The sequence below is a fragment of the Spermophilus citellus genome, assembly GCF_964194105.1.
Source record: "Spermophilus citellus genome assembly, chromosome: 7".
In the NCBI taxonomy this organism is placed as follows: domain Eukaryota; kingdom Metazoa; phylum Chordata; class Mammalia; order Rodentia; family Sciuridae; genus Spermophilus; species Spermophilus citellus.
Genome location: NC_138188.1, coordinates 47,332,935 through 47,357,488, shown reverse-complemented (window position 1 = coordinate 47,357,488; position 24,554 = coordinate 47,332,935). Strand labels below are relative to the sequence as shown.

At 32.1% G+C, this 24,554-nt stretch overlaps 1 protein-coding gene across 1 annotated transcript in view; it reads right to left on the bottom strand.

Moving 5' to 3' along the window:
- LOC308652787 (cohesin subunit SA-1-like) overlaps positions 1-24,554 on the bottom strand; it is a gene marked incomplete at its 3' end in the record, with an annotated part of 125,252 nt that overhangs the window by 92,576 nt on the left and 8,122 nt on the right. Inside the window, exon 2 of the mRNA XM_081300831.1 lies at positions 16,707-16,803. Within this exon, the coding sequence (XP_081156957.1) occupies positions 16,707-16,803 (97 nt within the window). The remainder of the gene's footprint in view (positions 1-16,706; positions 16,804-24,554) is intronic.

Here is a 24,554-nt window from a genome sequence, read left to right as displayed (position 1 = left end):
GAAGCCAAATTATGTTTGCATAATATAATTCTAAGAATATCCCAAAAACTAAACCCAAAGACTTTCAATTTATAAAAATATTCAGCAAAGTATTAAGATAGAAAATCAACTTACAGGGGCTGGGATCATGGCTCAATGGTAGAGTGCTTGCCTCACATGTGTGGGGTACTGGGTTCTATTCTCAGCACCATATATAAATAAATGAATAAAATAAAGGTCCATCAACAACTAAAATTTTTTTTTTTTTAAAAAGGAAATCAACTTACAAAAGTCAGTACCTGTTCTATAAACAATAATGAACTCACTGAGGAAAAAAATCAGGAAAGCAATCCCATTTACAATACCCTCACAAAGGAAAAAAAAAATGAGGCTAACCCTAGATGATGAAAATACCTGTGCATAGGGACTGGGAGAATTAAATACTGTTAAAATAGTCATTACTAAATGCAATCTAAAGATTCAATGCAATTTTCACCAAAATGTCAAGAACATTCTTCATAGAACTAGAAAAAAGCAAGCCTAAACTTCATTTGGAAATACAAAAAATGCTGAATAGCCAAAGCAATACATAGCAAAGTGAGCAATGCTGGATGCATCATAATATTAGATTTCAAAATATACTATATAGCCACAGTAACAAAAACAGCATAATCTTGGAGGAAAAAAAATGGCATACAAACCCAAAAAACCAAAGGTTAAATGTTTTCTCTGATAAGTAGATGCTGATCAATATAGGGGGAAGTGTGTGGGGAAGTATGAAGAAACTTCAGATTGTGTAGAAGGGAGTTGGGGGAGGGGTTGTGGAGATGAAGGATGGTGGAACTAGATTAACCTACATACATGTATTAGCACATTACCAGCGTAACTCTGCACCACGTACAGCCAGAGGAAGGAGACATTGTGCTCCATTTGTGTATAATGTGTTAAAATCCATTCTACTATCATGTACAACTAATTAGAACAAAGTAAAAAATAATTTAAAAAGATTATACTCTTCCTGAGGATTAAAAAAATAAAACAACTGGGCTGGGGATGTGGCTCAAGCGGTAGCGCGCTCGCCTGGCATGCGTGCGGCCCGGGTTCGATCCTCAGCACCACATACCAACGAAGATGTTGTGTCTGCCGAGAACTAAAAAATAAAGATTAAAAAATTCTCTCTCTCCTCTCTCACTCTCTCTTTAAAAAAATAAAATAAAATAAAACAACTGCTATAAACAAGTGGAACAAAATAAAAGACCTGGAAATAAACCCACATCTCTCCATCCATCTAATTCTTGACATAGTGCCAAAACACATGTTGGAGGGGTAGAAAAAGCCTCTTCAATTAATGGTGTCTGGAAAACTGGGTATCTACATGCAGAAGACTAAAATTGGATACTCATCTCTCCCAGTAACAAACTTTTAACACCAAAACCACAAATAACCCAAATCAATAAATGGGCAAGAGACCTGAACAGACACTTCTCAAAATAAGATATACAAATGGTCAACAAACAAATGACTAGCACCAAAATCAAGTCAAAATGGATCAAAACTTTTAATGTAAGACATGGAAGTCTGAAAGGGGAAACACTTTTAAGATACTGGCCCAGGAAATGACCTCCAATAGTTCGGGAAATAAAAGCAAGAATTGACAAGTGGAATCGCATCAAATTAAAAAGCTCCTGCGTGACGAAGGAAAACAATCAACAGAGTAAAGACAACCATACAATGGGAGAAAATCTTTGACAGTTACTCATCTAACAGAGGATTAGTATTCAGAATAAAGAATTCAAAAATAAATTAACAAAAGTAATCTAATCAATAAGTGATCTATAGACACTTGCCAAATACAAGTGAACAGTAAATATATGAAAAAATGCTCAGTACTGTTAGTCAACAAGCATATATAAGATAAAACTGCACTGCAATTACATCTCCCCGATCTCCCAGTCCTTGGGTCAGAATGGACATGATAAATAAAGTAACAAATGTTGGTGAGAATGTAAAGAGAATCCTTAGACACTGTTGGTAGGCATGTATGTACAGTCATTATGGAAAACAGTATTGATATTCCTCAAAAAATGAAAAGTAGAATTAGCATATAATCCAGCTATAATACTCCTTTGTACATACCTGAAGAAAATAAAATCAGCCTACAGATGATAGCATATATACCCATGGTTATTGTGGCAATATTCATAATAGCCAAGATGTTGAGTCAGCCTAGGTGCTAATCAACAGATGAATGATTTTTTTTAAAAAAATATGATCTATATACACAATGGAGATTCATTCAGTCAAAAAAGAATGAAATTATATTATTTGCAGGAAAATGTATGAAAGTGGAGAACAATCATGTTAAGCAAAATAAGGCAGACCCAAATAAAAGTACAAGTACTCTTTTATATGAGAAAACTAATTTTTAAAAAAGTAGACCCTGAAGTAGAAAGGAGCTATAGAGAAGGAGAATGAGACAAGGAGGAGGGAAAGAAACAGGAGAGCAAGACAAGGTAGTAGGGCTGGTGGATGATATGATCTAAGCATGGTATACACATGTATGAAAACGTCATATTGAAACCCATTAATTGGCACAATTAATATACATTATTATTTTTCAAAAAAAGAATACATAAAGTAAGTAACTTCAAATATATCTTACAAAAATTTTTAAAATCAAAGTCATGGCAAAAACAATCTGGAACCATATGGAAATGAAGTTGAAGGATCTTGAACCCAAACTAATGAACTCTTTTTAGTTTTCAACTATTTGAATTTGCCTTTCCATGACTGCTTTTCAAAAATAGTGCAAAAAGTTTTCATCAGTCACTTTTGTGAGTAAGCAGAAATCTTATTCTATAGCCAGTCTAAATCGGAAAAACAAATGGAATTCTTTAATTCAGTATAACAATTAATTAGTATTTCTGCATTAATCTAAAAATACATGTAATAATGTCAGTAGATTTTTATCCTGAGATTGAGTATAATTTAGGTGCACGGCTTATGTAGTGTACCCCTAGAAATGAAAAAAAACACAGTTTATAAAATGTATTTGCTGCTAATTTTTATTAAGATACAGTGTAGTGGCACATGCCTAAAATCCAAGAAACTCAGAGGTTGAGGCAAGAAGATCTCAATTTGAGGCCAGCCACAGTAAATTAGCCAGACCCTGCCTCAAAATAGAAAATGAAAGGGTTGGGAATGTTGCTTAGTGGAAAAGTGTTTCCAGGTTCATTCTTTAGTACCCCAGTCCCCAAAGAGATACATAGTGAACATTTTGTTGTTTTTCCATTCATTTCTCCCTGGACTTTGAAAAACAAGGCACTAATTTATTTCAGAGTCCCAAAACCTATATAAAAATATATCATTTTCTCAAGAGTTTTTACCTTTCAGAATTATTCAAATATACATTAATATATTTTAAACATTCTGACCATTTTTAATTTAATACCTTTGGTAGTCCACCTCCAAGATGATTTCCTAGCCAATAACCCCCACCTTTTGTTATTTAGGGCCTAATGTACTCCTATTAACAATGGGCTGAATTTAGTAAACCTTATCTAACAAATAGAATAAGGAGGAGGCAGTGACTGTGTGTAACTTGGAAACCAGATCATAGAAGTAGCCTGGTATCACTCCTTTTGTTTTTTTACAGTTCTGGGGGAAGTCACAATATAAATATACTCAGGGCAGTATGCAGAGGCAAATGACACGTAATTAAGTGTAGAGGGTCCTCCTATACTATACAAGAATTAAGTAACAGCAGCCCTGGCCTACAACTTTTTAAGAGAAATGGTAGGGCAGATTCCCCCTACCTAAGCTGCTCACAAATTCTGAAATCACAGAAACAGAGATAATAAAGGATTAGTTTTATGTTTTAAATTATTCCACATTTTATTTTACTTTATTTTTTTGGTACTGAGGAATAACCAGGGTACTTTGTCAATGAGTTACATCCCCACCCCTTTTTATTTTAAATTTTGACACAGAGTCTCACCAATCAATCCTTTTGTCCCAGCCTCTTGAGTCCTTGGGATTACATGTGTGTGCCACCACATCTGGCTCATTAATGCTATTTTAAAAGTATTGTGGTGTTGTCTGTTAAACAGAACAACTATTAGAGACTTCTCGGAAGTTTCAATATTAATTTCCAGAGAAATCCATATTTTAAAAGAATTATAAATTTTCTTTTAAATACTAAAAGGTAAGGGGTTATAGGAACACCATAATATCAAGGATATTTTCATGAATGGCTCAGGAATTATACTCCTAGGAATTTAGTCTTCAGAAATGCAAACACACTGATGAAAAGAAAAGACTTGTAAATGAAAAGGCACTGCAAATTTATACAAATTAAGTTTATACAAATTAAGTCTCTTCCATCACAGAAAATATATGTATAGAGATCCAATAGAAGAATTAAGTTATGGGGTATTACTTTGCACAGTCATCAGAGATACTGGCCTGTAGTTCCCCCCCCCCCCCCCCCCCCGATATCTTTGCTGGCTTTGACATCAGGTTAATATTGCCCTCATAAAAATCAGTTTGGAAGTGTTTCAGCTTTTTCAAACCTTTGGAGGAGATTGAGAAAAAGAATTGGTATTAATTATTCCTTAAATACTTGGTGGACTTCATCATTGCAGCCATTTGGTGCTGGACTTTTCTTTCTTTATTACTGAATTAATTTAGGTCTGTTCAGATTTTCTCTTTCTTCATAACTCAGTTTTGTTAGATGGCACAGTTTGAGAAATTTATTCATTATTCTATGATATCCAATTCTTTGGAGAATTGGGTGTATGATTATTTATAGTAGTCTCTTATGATTGTTTCTGTTTCTGGGGTATCCGTTTTAATGTCTATTCTTTCATTTATGATTTTACTTCAGATTTGTTTTTTGATGACACAAAAGTTTTAAAAATAAGAGTTTATGCATTTTACTCAATATCCTCTAATTTGTTTTCTTTGATGTTTTACTCATTGTTAGATAGGGTTTATGTTCTATTTGTTTTGTTGCTGTTGCAGTTTGGTAGAGTGGATGACCAAAAGGAAAAAGTGTGGTGTTTATCATATCAATTCAAAGATCACCATGACTAAACAGTTCTGATTATTAATCTTAATTAATCTTAATCATGCAGGTGAGGTGATGTTTGTCAATTTTCTTTACTATTTAGTGACGCTTCTCCCTTTCTTCCTTATTGTATTCCTTAAAAAGACACTATGGACAGCCATACTCAAGGGGTGGGGAGTTATGTTGCATTTCCTCAAAGTTTATATAGATATCTACATTAATTGCAACTGATGCTTTCAAGTAGTCCCAAGAAAATCTAAATCCATGAATGAAATTACAAAAAAGATAAACATGCAAATGACACCAAAACTATGGAAGTTTCAAAATCATTCATTTCCTTAAAAAACAAAAAATTTTAAAAAGTTCAATGCTATGACTTACTGTTTACACAGACACTCTCCCAATCACCCAAAGGAAGAAACTACTTTAAATGGATAATATATAAGTTCTGATTATGATAACAATATTATTCATATAAATCTTATGCCAAAAAAGCTAAGAGAAAGACATATACGCTCCCCCCAAAAAGACACATTTTGAAAGGCACGTGGAAATTTATGAAGCATTAGGAAACTATTAGGATAAAAATAATTACAGCACAAATTCAAAATATGAAAGAAATATGAAAATCACTTTTTCTCTGATGACTCTTGTTCTGTCTGCATTCTTGATAGGAGTTCTGATGGAAAGAATCAAAGTGAAACAACTCATACAGTGGGACATTAAAGGATTACATCCTCAGGTACAGGCTAAATAACTAGTAAATGTAACATCTCATTTTGGAGAACAGTGTCTTTTGATAACACATAAAAGGAGAAAAACATTTTATCTGAGAATTTATAGTAAAAAACTGATGGTTCAACAAATATCCTAAATTCATATATTCTGATTCAGAAAACCCCAAACTCCATTTAACTACAAATGCCCCTAGTTGGTAGTATTGTGGAGCAATACCCTTCTTATGGAAATATACCTATATCTTAGGTTTCAAATAAATGAGAGGGAAAAACAAAACAAATGTTGAAATAAAAAGTAATGAAAATATACCAAGAAAATAAACTGTTAACACACAAAACAACAGGCAAAAGCAAGATTGTAGGAACAGGCTCTCGAAGGCTTAAAATATTATAATTATCAGATACAAACTGTAAAAGAATGTTTAAAAGGAAAATACAAGATTGAGTATCTGGGGGCTGAGACTGTGTAGAGCACTTGCCTAGCATGTGTGAGGCACTGGGTTCAATTCTTAGCACCACATGTAAATAAATGAATTAAGAAAAAGGTCCATCAACAATTAAATACATATTTTTTAAAAAAGAAAGGACAAGGATGGGCTGGGTGCCGCAGTCTTGGCTGGGGATGTGGCTCAAGCGGTAGCACGCTAGCCTGGCATGCATGCGGCCCGGGTTCGATCCTAAGCACCACATACAAACAAAAATGTTGTGTCCACCGAAAACTAAAAACTAAATATTAAAAATTCTCTCCCTCTCTCTTAAAAAAAAAAAGGACAAGGAAATATCTCCTCTTTAATTAAAAAAAAATTGAACATCTGCAAAGAGAAATTCCATGGAATTCCAAGGAAGCAAACAGCTATAATTTATAGAAACAGACAATATATCAATTGAAATAAGAAAGCTTAAGAGATTGGCAAAGGTGAAAAGAAAATAAGTAAACTGGAGGATGCAGGGTATGGATATTAACAAAGTAGCACAGAAATTTGAAAATATGCAAAGGTACATAGAAGATTACATGCAAAGTTTAAACAAAATTCCTGAAGAGAACTTAAAATGTGAAAAGGTAATATTTAAATTGAAAATAATCAAGACATTTTGGAACTGCTGAAACACATCGATCCAAAGAACTATATCCAAGAGTTAGAAATCAGCATAGAGAAAGTCAAAAGAGTAGAAACAAAGAGAAAACCCTCAAGTTTAGGAAAAGTAAATATTGAAAAAGCGAAAAAATGTTTATTTTGAATTCTCTTAAACAATACAAGGCACAATGTCCTCAATATGCTGAATGAAAACTACTGCCAATATTATAAGTGTACATATATACACATGTACATTTTAAGAAAAACACATAATAAAATTTCAGAAGAAGTTCTATAGAGCCAGTCACTAGTAGAACCTCAAAAGAATTTCTAAATGCTGTTCTTTGGACAGAAGTGATCTCAGATACATCTATAATATGTATCTACTATAAAACATATCACTACAATTAACAATACTAGATTATATAAAAAATCTGGTAAGATGATAGATCTCATGTTAAGACTTTTTAATCAGAATTTAAAGAACACAATTCAGTTTTATGTACATAAGAAGCATCTAGAAGGGAAGGGTACATGAATAACAAAAGAACAAGAACAGAAAGGTTGGGCCAGAAAGGGAGGAGGCAGGGGGTTAGCAATGATGGTGGAATGTGATGGACATCATTATCCAAAGTACATGTATGAAGACATGAGTTGGTGTGAACATACTTTATATACAAACAGAGATATGAAAAATTGTGGTATATATGTATAATAAGAATTGTGATGCATTCCACTGTCATGTTTTTAAAAAATAAAAGCAATTAAAAAAAAGGCTGGGCCAGAAAAACAAGAAAAGTATTAGGCCTCATTAAAATTCAAATATAATCAAGGAGAAATGCATAAATCTAAAATCATGATGTCAAGTTTTAATACATGTGCAGTGCCTGTCAGAAGCAGTAAACAATAAATTTGGATAAAAATATTTAAAGAAAAGTAATAAACTTAACAATGAACAACCTACAACTTAAAAAATGCATAATACACAGAGCTTTCATGGGCACATAAACATTTGCAAAAGTTGATGATATCTCTTAAAATAACTCTGTAATTCCAGCAACTCAACTCCGGAGGCTAAGACAGGAGAACCCCAATTTTAATGACATCATTGGCAACATAGTGAGAATTGGCTCAAAATAAAAAAATTAAAAGGGCAGGAGATGTGGCTTAGTGGTAAAGTGCCCCTGGGTTCAATACCCATAAAGAAAAAAAACTACATAGACCATTTTCTCTAGGGTCAAATTAAAAAAAGGAAGGAAAGAAGAAAGAAGGGAGGGAGGAGGAAAATCAATCCACAACAGAGGTTAACCAGAAAACTTTTATGTTTGGAAATTTTAAAAAATGCTTTTAAATAGTCAAATACAAAATGTAACTGGAAATTAGAAAATATTTTAAATTAAACAGGTGAACAGGGACATGATAAGGAGCTATAAATATATCTAAAATATAAGGGAATATTATAAACAATGCCATAAAACATAGAGGTAAAATGGAGAATTTCCCAGAAAAAAATGTGCCTTGTCAAATAAATAAAACACTTGAACGGTGCCAAATCAGTTAAAGAAAATAAAACAGTAGTTTAAAATCTCACAACAACAGAAATTTCAGGCCCAAGTGCCATGAATTCTACAAAACATTTTGAAAAGAAATAAGTTGAATCCCATATACACTTCCTAAAGACAGAAAAAAATGATATTTTTACAATTCATTTTGTTAAGATAAGAAAGCCTTGATACTAAAAATGGAAAGAATAAAAAGGGAAAAGTACAGGTAATCTCATTGATAAAATATAGATATATCCAGGATTTGTGGTATATAACCACAATCTCAGGTACTTGGGAAGGCAAGGCAAAATAATCAGAAGTTTGAGGCCAGCCTGGACAACTCAGGAGAACCTATCTACATCCAGAATTTTAAAAAGTTTTTAAAAAGAGCCTGGAATGTAGCTCACTGGTAGAGTACTTGCCAAACAAGCATGAGGCCCTGATTTCAATCCCCAGTACCATGAACAAATGAACAAACAAAAAGGATACACATACTAAATCCCCCCCAAATATATTAACAAATCAAACTTAGTGATAAATTTAAAAATTTGATGGGGGAATGAGAAGAGAGCTGTAAAACGATAGGGGATTTTATGGTCAGTGAGACTATCCTCTATGATACTGTAACAGTGTATAGATTATCATGAATTTGTGAAACCTCAGAATATTACATCACAGAGTAAACTCTAATGTAAACCATGGACTTCAGCTGATTATAATGTATTGATATGATTTCATCAATTACCACAGTAATTGATAGATCATAAAACAGGAAATGGAGGTAGAAGGAGGATAAATGAGAACTATCTATATTTTCTGCTTATTTTTTATATAAGCCTAAAACTGCTCTAAAAATTAAAGTCTTTTGACAAAAAAAAAGGTTCTATTAATAACGAATGCTTTTAAATGGTCAAAATCCAAAAATAAATTTAATGACAGATGTACAACCCCCCCAAAAAACCCTCTAACATACTGAAAAAAAAAACCTAAATGGAGAAATAAAATGACTGTGAATTATAAGATCTGATTTCATAAAAATGTAAATATATCAACCACGGACGTATAAAAGTATCATTAATCTTTGCACTTCCACCTGTGAACTACTTTGACACGAACAATGATGGTACAGGAGACTTTCCACTGTCATTCAGTGGGTAGAGCCTATGATGGAGAAATGCTCCACAAAAAAGAATAATCCAGCCCCAAATGTCAATAGTGTCTATCCAAGTTGAGAAACTCTGATACACAAATTCTAACAAGTTTTATAATTAGTTCTACCAAGTTTATTGGTAGAACTAATTACAAAACACACAATCTCATATGCACACCAAGAATTTTCTAGTCAAGGGATTTTTTTAAAGTAACAAATTAATTATTAGAATACAGAATCCAGAAGACTTTCCTGTAAGCAAATACTTTGCATATGCTAATGGTGCCATTGTACAACTAGTAAAAAACTAGAGGACTTTTCACACTTAAAAAATCTACAACTCCAGATGGAGTAAAAACCTAAATTTCCAAGGTTAAACTGAATATAAAAAAACTTTATATAAACTAGAAGTTTTTATTTAAAAACCAGGAGAATATTTTCTTGACTACCATGTAAAGAATTTCTTAAATAAGTTAAATGTGGAGTCCCATACCTATACACTTAGCAACCTGAGAAGCTGAGGCAGGAACATCATAAGTTCAATATAGCCTCGACAACTTAGTGACATTATCATATAAAAAACACTGAAAAAAGAACTAGGGACATAAAAGTGGTAGAATGCCCTTGGACTCAATCTCTAGTACTACAAAAAGATGAAGGGAAAAGGGGGAAAAAAAACCAACAAGAATTTCCCACATAAAACACAAAATGCACATAAAAGAGAGGACTAACAAATTTCATTACATTTTAAAATTAAGAACTTAGGCTCATTCATTCTTTCAACAAATATTTATAGGTGCTAGAGATATAACAGAGAACAAAACAGATAGAAACCACTTCCCTCAAATAATAATATATCAAATTATGAGAAAGAGGAGAAAAAAAAGAACCTACTGCAAGGTGGGAAAGGACAGCATATGCATGTGAGTATATGTGTGTAGATAATATATATTTTTTTCAACAAGAGACTAGTATTATCAGAAAAATCTTACAAATCAATTAAAAAAAATGACCAACATTACAAGAGTAAAATAATCAACTGATATATGAAACAGTACACAATCTCAAAAGCAGGAGAGGAAATAAAAATGAAAAACATAACATGAGACTTTGGAAGCTACCTCACAAGACAAATCTAAAAATATTGTCAATACTATGTTTGAGCAAAGATATGAAGCCATCTGATTTCAGTGACATTGACTAGTTAGAGCATTAAAATTAACTACAACCATTTCAACAAAGTATGGCCATTATATTTTCAAGCCCAGCAAGCACTTTGACTCCATGGTATATAAATCACACCATTTTGTACAGGGATACTAACTAACATGTATAAAAGATAGTTTATAGTAATATTGTTTATATTACCTACAAGCTAGAAACAATTTAATTTCTTTCAAGGGTAGAAGTATAAATAAACTGGTATGCTTATAAAACTGATATTTTATAGAAGCTCTCAAAATAGGGCAATTTGCCTCTCCAGGGGCATTTAGCAACCTCTACAGACATTTTTGATTGTCAAAACTCAGGGAGAGAAGAAAGAGAGAAATGTGTTATTGGTAACTAAGAGTTACAGGTAAAAGATATTGCTAAATGTTCTATGATACACAGGAGAAACCAAAACAACAAAGAATTGTCATTATCATATCATTGTACATAAATAACTACAGTACAGGAAACATAAAAGTAACACAAAGAGTAGGTATAGTTAACTATCCAAATAAGGAGAGCAGCCAAAACTATTTTATTTAAGGACATAACCACTAATTATAAAGCTATAAAGAAAAGCCAAGAAATAGTTCTCATAAAATCAAGGTAACACTTATCTCTGTGGGAAATGGAAACAGTTGTGATGGGGAGGGTCATACAACACAGAAGGGAAGGTTCTTGTGAAGTCCTGGCAATATTCTTTTCTTTGACTGGAGTACTGGTAACACTGGAATTCATAATATATTAAATTATATAACCTATACTTACATATTCTATATATCTTCTGTATGTATAAAATGTCACAACTTAAAGAAACTTAAGAAAAATGATAATGTACTTTACATGTTTAGAGATAAGGATTCATTAAATTCAAAATAGAATACTGATTAATACATAATGAACCCATTAAATATACACTTGTTAGTTTTTAAGCCACAGGCACATATATACACACACACACAGATAAGGATACCAGTGCCATTTATTTACTTGGAAGGAGACAATAAATCATAGTATTGCAGTAGGGACATAAAATAAGGGGAAAAAATCAGAATTAGAAGTGTGTTATGTAGCCCATTACTACTCTCATTAACTAGAACCTAATTAAGCTCCTTCTGAAAATATCCTATGTTTAGGAATCTTAGTTTTCATAAGTACTGCCAGAAAACCAATATGGAACCAAAATTGAGGGCGAATCCAAAGATTGGGTGTCCAATAGGTACATACATACATTATTAATTATGGTTATATAAGGGTAACATAATTTTTATTTTATCTCAATTATATACATATCACTTTTCTTAACAGCAGCTATTAAGTTGTGAGGACATAAATAACTAGTTTGGATATAACTATTTTATAAAAGGAACCATTGTGTTTCTTTTGGCCTAGAGGTGCCACAAAAAAATTACTGTGACACTAATGGGCTCACAAATTAGGAAAGTTCAGGAAACTGATTAACTGCTCCTAGGTTTAATTCTCTGGCAATCCTGCACTCCTAAGGAGCATTTGGAAGTCAATATAAGTACTACAAAACAGAAATGTTAGTTGTTATAACCAAATAAGAAAGGTTATTTCTAATCATCAATTCTCAAGCATATACTTTATATAAAAAGACATTTGTCAATGAAAAATATTTATCATTACCCCACATAAACACTTTTGAAATGTTATGTATTGGTGTAAACCAGAATGTATGCATGTATTCATCAATATTATGTATTTAATAAAGTATAATACTTTTGAACACGGCTAACTCATTCATTTAGGCAAGCATAATTCTATTAATCTATCCCTATAGTTCTATGATAAGCCCTTTTAGCTTCCTCATAAATTTATTTCTATAAACATTTATAAAGTTATACAACTTAAGAGTACAACACAAGGTTAACAGTTTTAAACTTTTCCTTTGTCATCATTCCCTATTCATTAATACTGAATATATCTTTTATTGAGTTAGTTGGCCCATTTTGATGGAGGGCTCCCACAGTAAATAGAATTCTCTCTAAATGGTTCAAATGAAGAGACTTTTGTGAAAAGACTAAAGATAAATGGGCAGTTAGGGAGGCAATCAGTGGTGCTGATGCAATCTAAGATAGCTAAAGTTGGAAACCAATACTGTATCCTAGGGTTCAAGATCCAAGATGAGAAAACAATACTGCCCATGTTATTCAGTCATGGTAAGATGTTCCATTTGCCTTATCATTGGTTGTGGTATCCTTCTAGTCTGTAACTAATGGTAAAAAAAAGCCTCTCGATGCCCTTACTCTCTTCCTATTTCAAGCCAATTTTATTTATTAACATATTAATTGTACAAACTAACAGGTTTCACTGTGATATTTCCATACATGTATTTATATCATGTGTTGATCATATCCAATCCTCCCTTCTATCCTTTCTCCCAAACTCTTCCCTTTCCTAAATAGTCCCTATTGATAAATAGTCCCCTTGTTAAATAGTCCCTATTCCATCAAGACAATTTTTGTAAACATCCATTAGTCATTTGATCTTATGCAGCTTTAGGGGGAATAACTGATACAATAAAATATGAACCTGTATTTTAGAAATTTAATTTGTAACAAAAAGGTCTGTATGTATGATACAATCTTACCTCAACATATTAGAAATATAGTTCATTTGTCCTTTGTTGACCTTCACTATACTATGCCTATTATATAAAAGTTTTCAGTTCTCTTTTTAGTACAGTTTAATTACTGTATGGAATGATATGATTAATTTGTTTCGTTTGCATTCAATTTTAAAACTTACACCTTCATCTTTCTTGATTTCCATTTTATTTCTGTTGAGTGTGTGAAATTTTGAGATAGCATTCAAAGTTAAGGACTATTCAAAAAGCATTTTCAACCAGGCACGGTGGTGCATGCCCATAATTCCTGTGGTTTAGGAGGCTGAGACCCTAAGCAACTTAGCAAGACCCTGTCTCAAAATAAAATAATAAAAAGGGCTTGGGATGTGGCTCAGTGGCAAATTACTTCTGGGTTCAGTCTTTAGTACCAAAAAAAAAAAAAGTATTTTCAAATTAAGTATCCATCCCCAACCCAATTCCCTCTATATTTTTCCAGCTAATTCTCATTCTCACTCTCCCTCCCTTTCTTCCCCCTCCCCCACAATCCCTCCCTATTAGTAACCAATCTCATTGATCTCTGGTTTATTCTTTTTATATGTCTTTTCAGTCATATAAGCATATACATGTGTATATCTAAATTTCTCCCTTCTTAGGAAAAAAAAAGGCTGTATACTTCAGATTTTCTTTTGCACTTTGCCCTTAAAAATATATTAATGCATGTTAGCACAGATATTCCCCATTTTATTTGTTTAAAGTGCCACAAAAGCCCAGTGTGTAGTTATACCACAAAGACCTGTACATAAATGCTTTCTCTTTCAGTAATCACAATAACAAAGATAGTAGAAAGAACCTGAATATCTAAAGACAGATGAATTGGTAAACAATTTGTGAAATTCATATATAACATGGAGTATTAATCAATCATGAAAGAAAAATGAACTACTGATACATGCTACAACTTATCTAATCCTCAAAAATATACGGTAAGTACAAAACATCTTTATGTGTCCTCCCAAAATTCTTAGGCTGAAATCTTAAGTCCCAGTGCACTGGTATTAGGAGACAGGGACGAAGGAAATAATTAGGTTATGAGAGTTAATGACATTATAAGGTACCCTGCATAGTTCTTTCAACCTCTTTTTATCATGGATACAACATGAAATCAGTAATTTACAGCCTGGAAGGGAAACCAAAAAAGGACCAGACCATACTGGCACTCTTATCCTGAACTTCCAAAAATAAATTTTTGCTTTTTATAAGATAACCAATCTTTCATGATGTTACAGCCACCCACACTAAGACAGCTGCACGATATAAACTGTATACTTTAAAATGGCTATTATATAGCCAATCCCAAAAGAACAAATGCCGAATGTTTTCTCTTATATAAGGAGGCTGATTCATAGTGGGGTAGGGAGGGGGAGCATGAGAGAAATAGACAAACTCTAGATAGGGCAAAGGGGTGGGAGGGAAAAGGAGAGGTCAGGGTAAGGTTAGCAAGGTTGGTGGAATGTGATGGACTCATTATCCAAAGTACATGTATGAAGATACAAATTGGTGTCACCATACTTTATATACAACCAGAGATATGAAAAATTGTGCTGTATATGTGTAATAAGAATTGTAATGCATTCCACTGTCATTTATTTTTTTAAAAAATCAATTTTTAAAAATGGCTGTCATATAAATTTCACATCATATTTTAAAAAATCACACTGATACCATTTTTAAATCATTAAGCTGAAAATTTTGAAAAATATAGTACTGTTTAAAATAACAAAAAATAAATATAAAATAACAAAAAATATATATTTTTCCCTAAAAAAGGGGGGGCATGAAAGCTCTATACACTAATATGTTTTGTGTTATAGGTATGGAGAAGAAATTGTATGCATTTCAACCTATTAGTGTGGAAATTAGAAGGCTAGAAAGAAAAATAGATTGGAGGACATATAATAATTTAGACAGGAGCCATCTACTACACAGAGATAAATGAGAAGACAAAAAATGTAAAGACTTTTTATTATATAACTTAAAAATTATTTTTAAAGCCATGGGAATACATTGCAGGAGTAAAATTTTAAAGACTACTTACTACTTTTAAAGTTAAAACCCAGAACTCTTGGAATGCAAGAGATAATATATGAAAAACATATTATCAGTGGTTGCTCCACCAATTTTACCAGAGTAAAATGAACAAACTTTCTTAGTTTTAAATAGCCTAATCTCTGCCTATTCCCTGCCAGTCTCTAAACTCTAAGGTTCAGCCATTGAATTCTGTCCTGGAGTCAATTGTGGCTTCTTGTCTTTTTGTACACTGCTACTTTTTGCTGTTCTCGTCAAACGTCCTTATATTCATTTCAGGGTCTGCTTCCTCTAGGATGTGTTGTTTTGTTGTTTTACCATCTCCCTACATTAATATATACAGGTACAGCCCAGCTGGATCAGAAGCTCCTCCCTATTATTCTCATGATCTTTTGGGTTAGGGATATAGACAATAAATGAAACTGCCTGACTCTTGAGTCTTGATTTTGGCCCTAACTGTATGAATCCAGATAAACTTACCTAACACCTTTAATCTCAGATTCTGATCTATAAAATAAGGATCACAACTACCTGATAAGACTGTTAACACAGATTAAATCAACTAATGTAGTTTAGAAAAGCACAAGGTTTGACATATCTAAACAGTCATTAAATAATATCTGGTTTTTATCATCGTAACACTTCACTGAACTAGTCATATATTTCCTTTATTATTCCTTACAATAAAGACACCTTTAAATATTAGACTCTTTTAATCTAAGCTATAACTATTCTACATGAGAAAAATATCTAGTAACTACCTGTTAAAATGATAAAAATATCACTTTAATTAAACTGTTTTATGGATTTCCAACAAACTGTAAATTTAATACACAAATTATAATAGTTATGTTTTCAGCAAAACTTAAGAGTTTCAACTATTTATATATGAGGATCAAAATATTTGCAAATGCACAAAATTGTGAATGTTAGCAACTACCACACTTTCTAACATGAAGCTTATGTACAAAAATGAGTAAAAACAGCAAAATGTTATGATCTAAAAATTCAATTCAAAAAGCTATTGCATAAAATTCATATTTCCTCCCTAAAGTTTCAAAAAAATTCAGAAACGCATTATTTTATAGGAGCAAAATGGAACTAGAACAAAAATGAATATCCTTAAATAATTTACCAATTATTTTCTCTATCAGAAAAAAATTAGTACATAATTCTAGAATTAATTATATTTGAGTAGTGCAGGTGAAGTAAAAAGTCACACTGCTGGGCTGACAGGCTCAATGTACATCGTTTATTTTAATATTCTGTACCTCGACATCCTGAACACTGGATAAAAAAGTTGATTAAATCCAGAAGTGCGATGTCCCTGTCTTGTTTATATGATTCAATCCAGTCGTCCACCACAGACTGTGGAAAAAAAATATAAAAATGAAAACTTCAAAAAATTTTGATATCATAGCAAATAAATTTTCAAAAAGTTTGTGTTTGTGGGTCTATTTGAATAAGAAAACTACTTACCTGACACTACTTCTCTGTAGCCAAATAAAAGCAAAGATCACTCTTTTTTAAAAAGGTCAATAAAATGTACATTACTAGTTCTCATTCACAATACACCAAACAAACTTGACTTTACCAATCCCTTGAAGTCAAGCAAATATAATTATTCAGAAACTATATTATAAAAACAACCTCAAAATTAAGCCAACTTCACTCCTTACATATAAATGTTTTCTGAGTATCAGAAAACCTACTAAAGAGTGCAGAACATATGTAACAAAATGAATTTTTTCAGAAATAAAAGGAGGGTTCAATATTTGGAAATCAAATTTATGAAAAAATTAAATGGTTGTACTTCTTAGATTTCAAAACTGTCTGATAAAATTAAGTCAATCTCAATAAAAAAAAATACAAAACCAGGGTAAGATGGAATCTACTCAGAGAAAATAAAGACAAAGACTAAAATACATTTGTTACTGAAATATTTAAGACATTTCAACTAAACAAGCAACAAAGCAAGGATACCCCTTGTAGCCATTCAACACAGGTTTGAACCTTTTGTTAACGCAAATATTAGTAAAACACTAATAAAAACAAGTCTCTTTTGCTACAAATAAGAAACTTAAGGCTCTGCTACAGTGATTCAACAGACTAATAAAATAGAAAAATTTGATAAGAACATTGATAAAAAAAAGGCTTGAGCATTACAATAACTAGACAACATAAAAGGAAGAGAGGTTTGTTCACAACTAAAAATGCCAAAAATAAATTCAAGAGAAGTACAAGCACTAATAAGGAAAATGTTTAAAAAAATTTACAGGATATAAAAAATGACATAAATATGTTCTGAATTTAAAAACAATAACACCAAAAAGTTCAGTTTTATCTCAAAACTGTATTGTCTTCTCAGCTTCTGAGGCAAATTAATGAGATTTTAGTTGGCATTCTAGTTAGCAGGACTGTTTGGGATATTCTTTGGTGGGAGTTGAGGATGGGAATCAGAATAAATATATAAAACATAATACATTTTTAAAAATTTTATTTGTGCACTGGAGTATGTTTGTATACAGCAAAATGCATAAATCTTAAGTTACACCTTAATAAACTGACCAATAGAGCTATGTAATAAACAAGAAAAAGAAAATATTTCCAGAATTGAAACATGTTCCTTCCTGATACTTTCCTGTAAGTAATCATTTCTAATCCAAAGGGTAATTATTATTCTGACAGTTATTACCAAAAATTAGTTTGATATGTTTCATCTTTTGTGTTTCCTTCCAGCAAAGTTATATTAGTAAGATCCAATTATGTTATTTTTCATATTAGTAATTCCTTTTTTGTACTGCTGAGTAGTGTTTTACTTTATAAATTGATAATAATTTATTATCCATTTTACTGTTAATGGACATAAAGCTGTTTCCAGATTAGGATAATTACAAGCAAACTGTTTTAAATGTACACATCTTTTGATGAACATACACATTCTTTTCTACTTTCTATATAATCAGCAGTAGACTTGTTAGTATACAGAATATACATGTCAAGGGTTAGCAGACTATGACAAGCAATTTCCCAGAAACAAGTATAGTAAATTATACTTCCACCAACAGAATAGGAACAATATAGGAGATTTCCAGATGCTCCATGTCCCAATCAATACTAGGTATTTTTAGTCTTTTTAATTTAGTCCATTCTGGCTGGGTTAACCTTCTTTTATTACCTTTTATTGAAAAGAATCACTTTCATTTCTTCTAAGTAAAAAGAGAAGACTTTTTTTGTACATCATCCTACCTTCCTATCTTATCACACAGTGTTTGGGAGGTTTTATCTTAAAAATGAACAGAAACTAAGAAAAATATTATGGTGGTAGGAGAGGGCAAAAATCAAAACGAATTGTACGGTTATCTGTTGAAAGTTCAGCTCTGCTGAGAGTTAGGTCTCATCACTAGTTCAGGATAATGGTGAGAACTAGGGAGTAAATGCAGAAACTTTTAAGATTTAGCACCCAAGCAAAAAACTTTGTGAGACCTTGTTAAAAAAATGTGGCACAAGGCTGAGGAAGAATCTGTTTCTGCATTTCTATGTGGGTCCACCATTGTGAAAGCATTCTGAACATGGTGACAGAATTTTTCATTCCCCGGTATTGATTTATATTCCCACCAGTTATACATGAAGAGCTCAAAACATTCTGAGAAAACCTGTGTGCTGGAAATTGCATTAGAAGTACTAAAATTTACTACAAAGGTACTGAATATAAATCAGAAAATAACAGACAAGTAACATAAAAGAACAAAGTACAGAAGTAGTTTCAGATATACAGAACACATTACACAGAAAGTATTTCAATTTTAGAAGGAAAACATCAATTTATTAATAAATTATATTAACATAATTGATTATTCATCTAGGAGTTTTAAAAAATCATACTTTTTAAAAGCTCTCAGAAGCCAGGCACAGTGGCGCACTTTTGTAATCAACCTATTCAGAAGGCTGAGGCAGAAGGATCGCAAGTCTAAGGCCACGCTGGGCAACTCAGAAAGACCCTGTCTCAGAATAAAATAATAAGGATGGGGGGTGCCCCTGAGTTCAATTCCCAGCACTGCAAATTAATTAATTAATTAAATTAAATATAAAAGCTACCAGAAAAGTGTGGGGACCAAAGAACATGAGAATATAAAGAAATAAAGAAGCGTTGGTAGACAGAAACTACAGACATATATGTATAAGAAGTATTACTATGGGCATAGGTGGGTAGATAATGCAGCCTGTTACAGAGGACCTTGTGTAGGATAAAAGTTTAAAGAGAGAAAAAGAATAGAAAACCATAAACATGCCTCATAATCAAACTGCTGGAAATCTTCAGGAAAAAGAAAAGAAATCTTAAAGGAGCCAGAGGATATATATGTGGGAACGACTGACAAGAAGGATGGTATATTTCACACCAAAAAATAATGCAAGCTCATGGATAATGGAATGATCTAGTTAAAATACTGAAAGAAAGAAAAAAATATGTCCATATAGAATTTTTTTAATACAGACTCTACCCAAAATAAATCTTCCAAATAAAGGCAAAATAACTTTTAAAACAAAACACTAAACGAAAAATATAAATAAAACCAAGAAAATGGACTAAACACTCTTCTTGAGAAAAGACTTAGACTGGTCAACAAGACCCAACCATTACGCAGACAAGTAAATTGTAGAGAAGGAAAAATGATATTAGCCTCATACATCCAGTAATTACTCCTTGGAAGTCACCTATATTAAGATTTTTACCAACTTTCTGCTTCTTTAGGCTGTGTTTACAGCAGCACCACTCCCTTAAAAAATTTCCTCTTTTTTAAGAGTCCGAGAACTATTAGAGTCCAATTATATCTCTTCCCAGGCCCTGAATTTGAGCCCAATATAACATATTCATTTAAGTAGTTTATTAATACTGTCATTATAAAGAACACTGCTATTTAAAAGAGAAAAAAGATCTAACCATGTGATATTTACAAGAGATACTCCTTAAATACAAGAGCACAAGTAGCTTGCAATATTAGGGTAATAATATATACCATGCAAACAGTAATTGTAAGAATATGGCTACACTAAACAGAAATAAAGACAAGGAATATTATCAAACATGAAGAGGAATATTCCATAATAATAAATTCTTTAGGAAGATATAACAATGCTAAATTTGGATACACTAAATAACAAGTCTCAAAACATATACAACAAAAACTGAACTAGAAGAATAGACAAATTCATAATCATACTGAGATTTTTAATACACATCTCTTAGTAGCTGAAGAAAGAAGCAAACAGACCAAAAAAAGTAAGTATATAGTTTTGAATAAGACAAATGTGACCAAATTGACATGAATAAAAAATAATGTCAATGATTACAGAATATACATTCTAACACACATAGAATTCACCAAAACAGGTTATGGATCAAATCTTTTAAGTACTTAAGGGCCTGAAATAACAAAGAACATGTACTCTGGCCATAACAGATTCAAGTCAGAAGTAGATAACAAAATATCCCCAAATGTTTGGTAATTAGAAAATATTTTAAACTAAAGATAATGAAAACATCTAAGTTTGCAAAATACAGCTAAAGTGGTGCTTATGGAGACGAAACGTAAGACCTTTAAATAGTTACTTATAATTTGACTGCAAATGTGTCTCAGTGGTACAGTGCTTGTCTATCATATACAAGGCTCAATCAATTCCAGTACTACATACATACTTACATACACACTTATATTTTACAGATTCCACATTTATTTAAAAAGATCTAAATCAATGGTCTAGGGTTTCACCTTAAGAAAAATAATATTCCAATATGGGTTGCCCTTATTTGTGGAGTAGGAAAGGTACACAGGATAATTTCAAAAAACATTTTGGATACGATAGTCCTAGATCTTCAAAGATCTATAACTTTAGAATACCTAAATCATAAATCACAAACACACAATTACTCTGGGACCTTAATATGACAAAGGTTCTATAATCCTAAGTAAGTAGCCTTCAGTATCAATATCCAGTTGACAGAACATAAAAATCATTTTCAAAAAAGCATCTCATAGTAAGTTTTTGTGACTCAGATTTGAAATGTACTTCATTGACAAAACATCAGTAGCCATATTAGATATTTGGATATTAGAGAAGTGAAGAAATTCTCTACTACCAAGAAGAAAAATTAAATTTTGGTATATTTTTGTTATCTCTGCCAAAATCAGTCCAACTTCCAATAATTGTGGCAGCCTTCCTACCACATAGAGACAATTCCTTCCTGCATGGATATTTTTGTTTAGTAAAAAAAGCTAATCAATTTAAATATTTATAAAAGAATGTTTCATAAAACTAATATATTCATACATTAGGATAAAATGTAAATAGTAATACAAATGAGCTGAATCTACAGTTAGCATTAATGATAATGAAGGTTATTTGTGACATTAAGTGAAAAGAGAAATGTGTGATACTAATTTTAAAGCAAATTCACATACATACCTCCAGAATAGAAAAACGTATGAAAAATTCAAGCTGTGATACTGATAGTTTTCATATCCTCAATTCAACACAGAGTTTTATTATAAGACTTTACTACAAAGAAAATCTCTGAGAGCTCAGCCACAGATATTCAACAAGAAGACCATTAGAAGACTCAAAATTACAGATTATAAATGACAAATATCATGACATTTGTTATAATCATGATTCTTATATACTAGAGAACAGTGCAGAAATTAATATTCTGTTTTTCTCCATAAGGAATATGAAGCAGTTCAAAAAATAACATTTTTAAATTAAGAAAGAAAATAAAGAGAAGACAACAACAACAAAAATTAAAGCAAGGAAGAAAAATTACATATATGGTACAGAATACTCAATGTTAAAAATGAATTTTAAATCTTGCCTTTAATCTCTCCATAAGGCTGAGATCAATTCAATTTGGTTATCTATGCAGTGTACTAAGTTGATATTCTTAAACTGTTAGGTAAATATATTTTTCAGTAGCATTTGACAGAATGTTGGTTAAACACACAAAGGCACAGAGAACTAGTATCCTATATTATAGATTCACTTGCTTTGTAGAAAGACAAGCAGATGGCAAAGAAAATACAGTCACATGTAAACTCTAATCTGGGCCAGGAATGATGGCATACACCTATGGTCCAAACTACTTGGAGGCTGAGGCTCAAGGACTGCCTGAGCCTAGGAGACAGAAGTCACTCTGGGGTACAAATAGACCATGTTTCGAGGCAGGTGCGTGGGAAGGGGGGAGGCAGACCTAACCACAGTAATCCTTTTTTTAAAACATTCTAATTTGTTATATATGAGAGTGGAATGCATTAAAATGCACATTACACACATATAGCACAATTTTTCACATCTCTAATTGTATACAAAGTATATTCAAACCATTCGTATCTTCATATGTATACTTTGGATAATGATGTCAATCTCATTCCACCATCATTTTTAACCCTATGCCCCGTCCCTTCCCTTCCCACCCCTCTGCCCTATCTAGAGTTCATCCCTCCCATGCTCCCCCTCCCTATCCCACTATGAATCAGCCTTGTATCAGAGAAAACATTCCCATTCTCTTCTAAACTGAGAATCATTGTATAATAAATGTATGAAATTTCCCCCCCTGCAAATCACATGCAATTTTTTTTGTGTGTAAATGAGTAAGTTCTACATAGTGAGAATTTTTTTATTACTTCATGAGACTTATCTTATTACTACCTGAGGCTTATCTTGATGTGTAAGTTAAAACTTTTTTTTTAACATACATATAACTCTCATTTTACTTATTTATTTTTTTGTGGTGCTGAGGATTGAACCCATGGCTCTGTGCATGTGAGGCAAGCACTCTACCAACTGAGCTATATCCCTAAAACATTCTTTATTTTTATAGCTCTTCAAAGCCTGAGTTTTGGGTTTAGGATGCAACTCAGTGGTAGCAATCTTGCCTAGCATGCTAGAGTCCCTGGATTTGTTCCCCAGCACCACAAAGGGTGGGACAGGGGAACACAAGCAAGTCTGAGTTTGTCTGTTTTTACTATTTTACACTTATTTTAAATATATTTTTTATATTTTAATGTAGCTATTCTGATATTTGCTCTTATACACAATGCTATTTCTTTTCATTTGTACTACTCAAGTTTCTGACCAAAGTGATCTTACTGTTGTCCTTTTATATTACTACTTAGTTTTTAAGCTTAGATGAATAGTGTGGTCCTTCATACGATAGGATGTATTTTCATCTTACCTTAGAATCAGTTTATAATATCATTTCATACCAATTTCCAGAAAAATAAATAAAGCCCCATGACCACTATATTTCACACTTTTATTTGATACTAATTTTAGTTTTTCCCATTTCTATTATTTTTATGAAATACCAAGCTATTATCAACAAATTATTTTTTCATTTAACATGGTAACATTAAAGCTAAGTGGTCTAATAGCCATTTACATAAAAATGGCAGAGAAAGGTATTTTAATATTGATGTCAGGTTTTATAGTTTCTCTTCAGTTTGTAAGCCGTCTTTACATTTACAATATTTATCTCACAGGTCTCATCAGAAGCATTTTGGCAAAATGACAACCTGAATTTCCATTTTTGATGCTCTTCTCATCACATTCCCATTCAGAACAAAGTAACTGCAATGAACAAGGAGGATGCAAGCAAAGATATGGGTTCTACAAGGATCTCTAGAGAAGAGAAATAGCACAAAATGAAGATTTCTTCTCAGCCAAGAATGCTCAGGGAAAGACAAGAATTTCTTGTTGACATTTCTTTAAAAAGTGGCATATTCAGAGATTGCTGAATCTTCTTTAGAATAGCAGAATTCCTGAGATGTGTGGTACTAAAGCCTACTGCAAATTCTTAGCCCCAAAGAAACCACAGGGTCACAGGATGAATTATTTGCTTCCCACTCCTAAGACTAGGTGGGAAAGCACCAATTAACAGAATTGATTAGAATGATACAGGAATAGAGACTACAGCAACATTCACTACATATGTTTTTGGGTCAGTTAAAAGGCCCTGGTAATTTGACAATATGACTCCTTAAGGAATCAAAACAAAATAATGTGCCTAAAAGACTCAGTAATCAAGAAGTGAAAAAGCAAATCAATTGTATATGAAACTGATG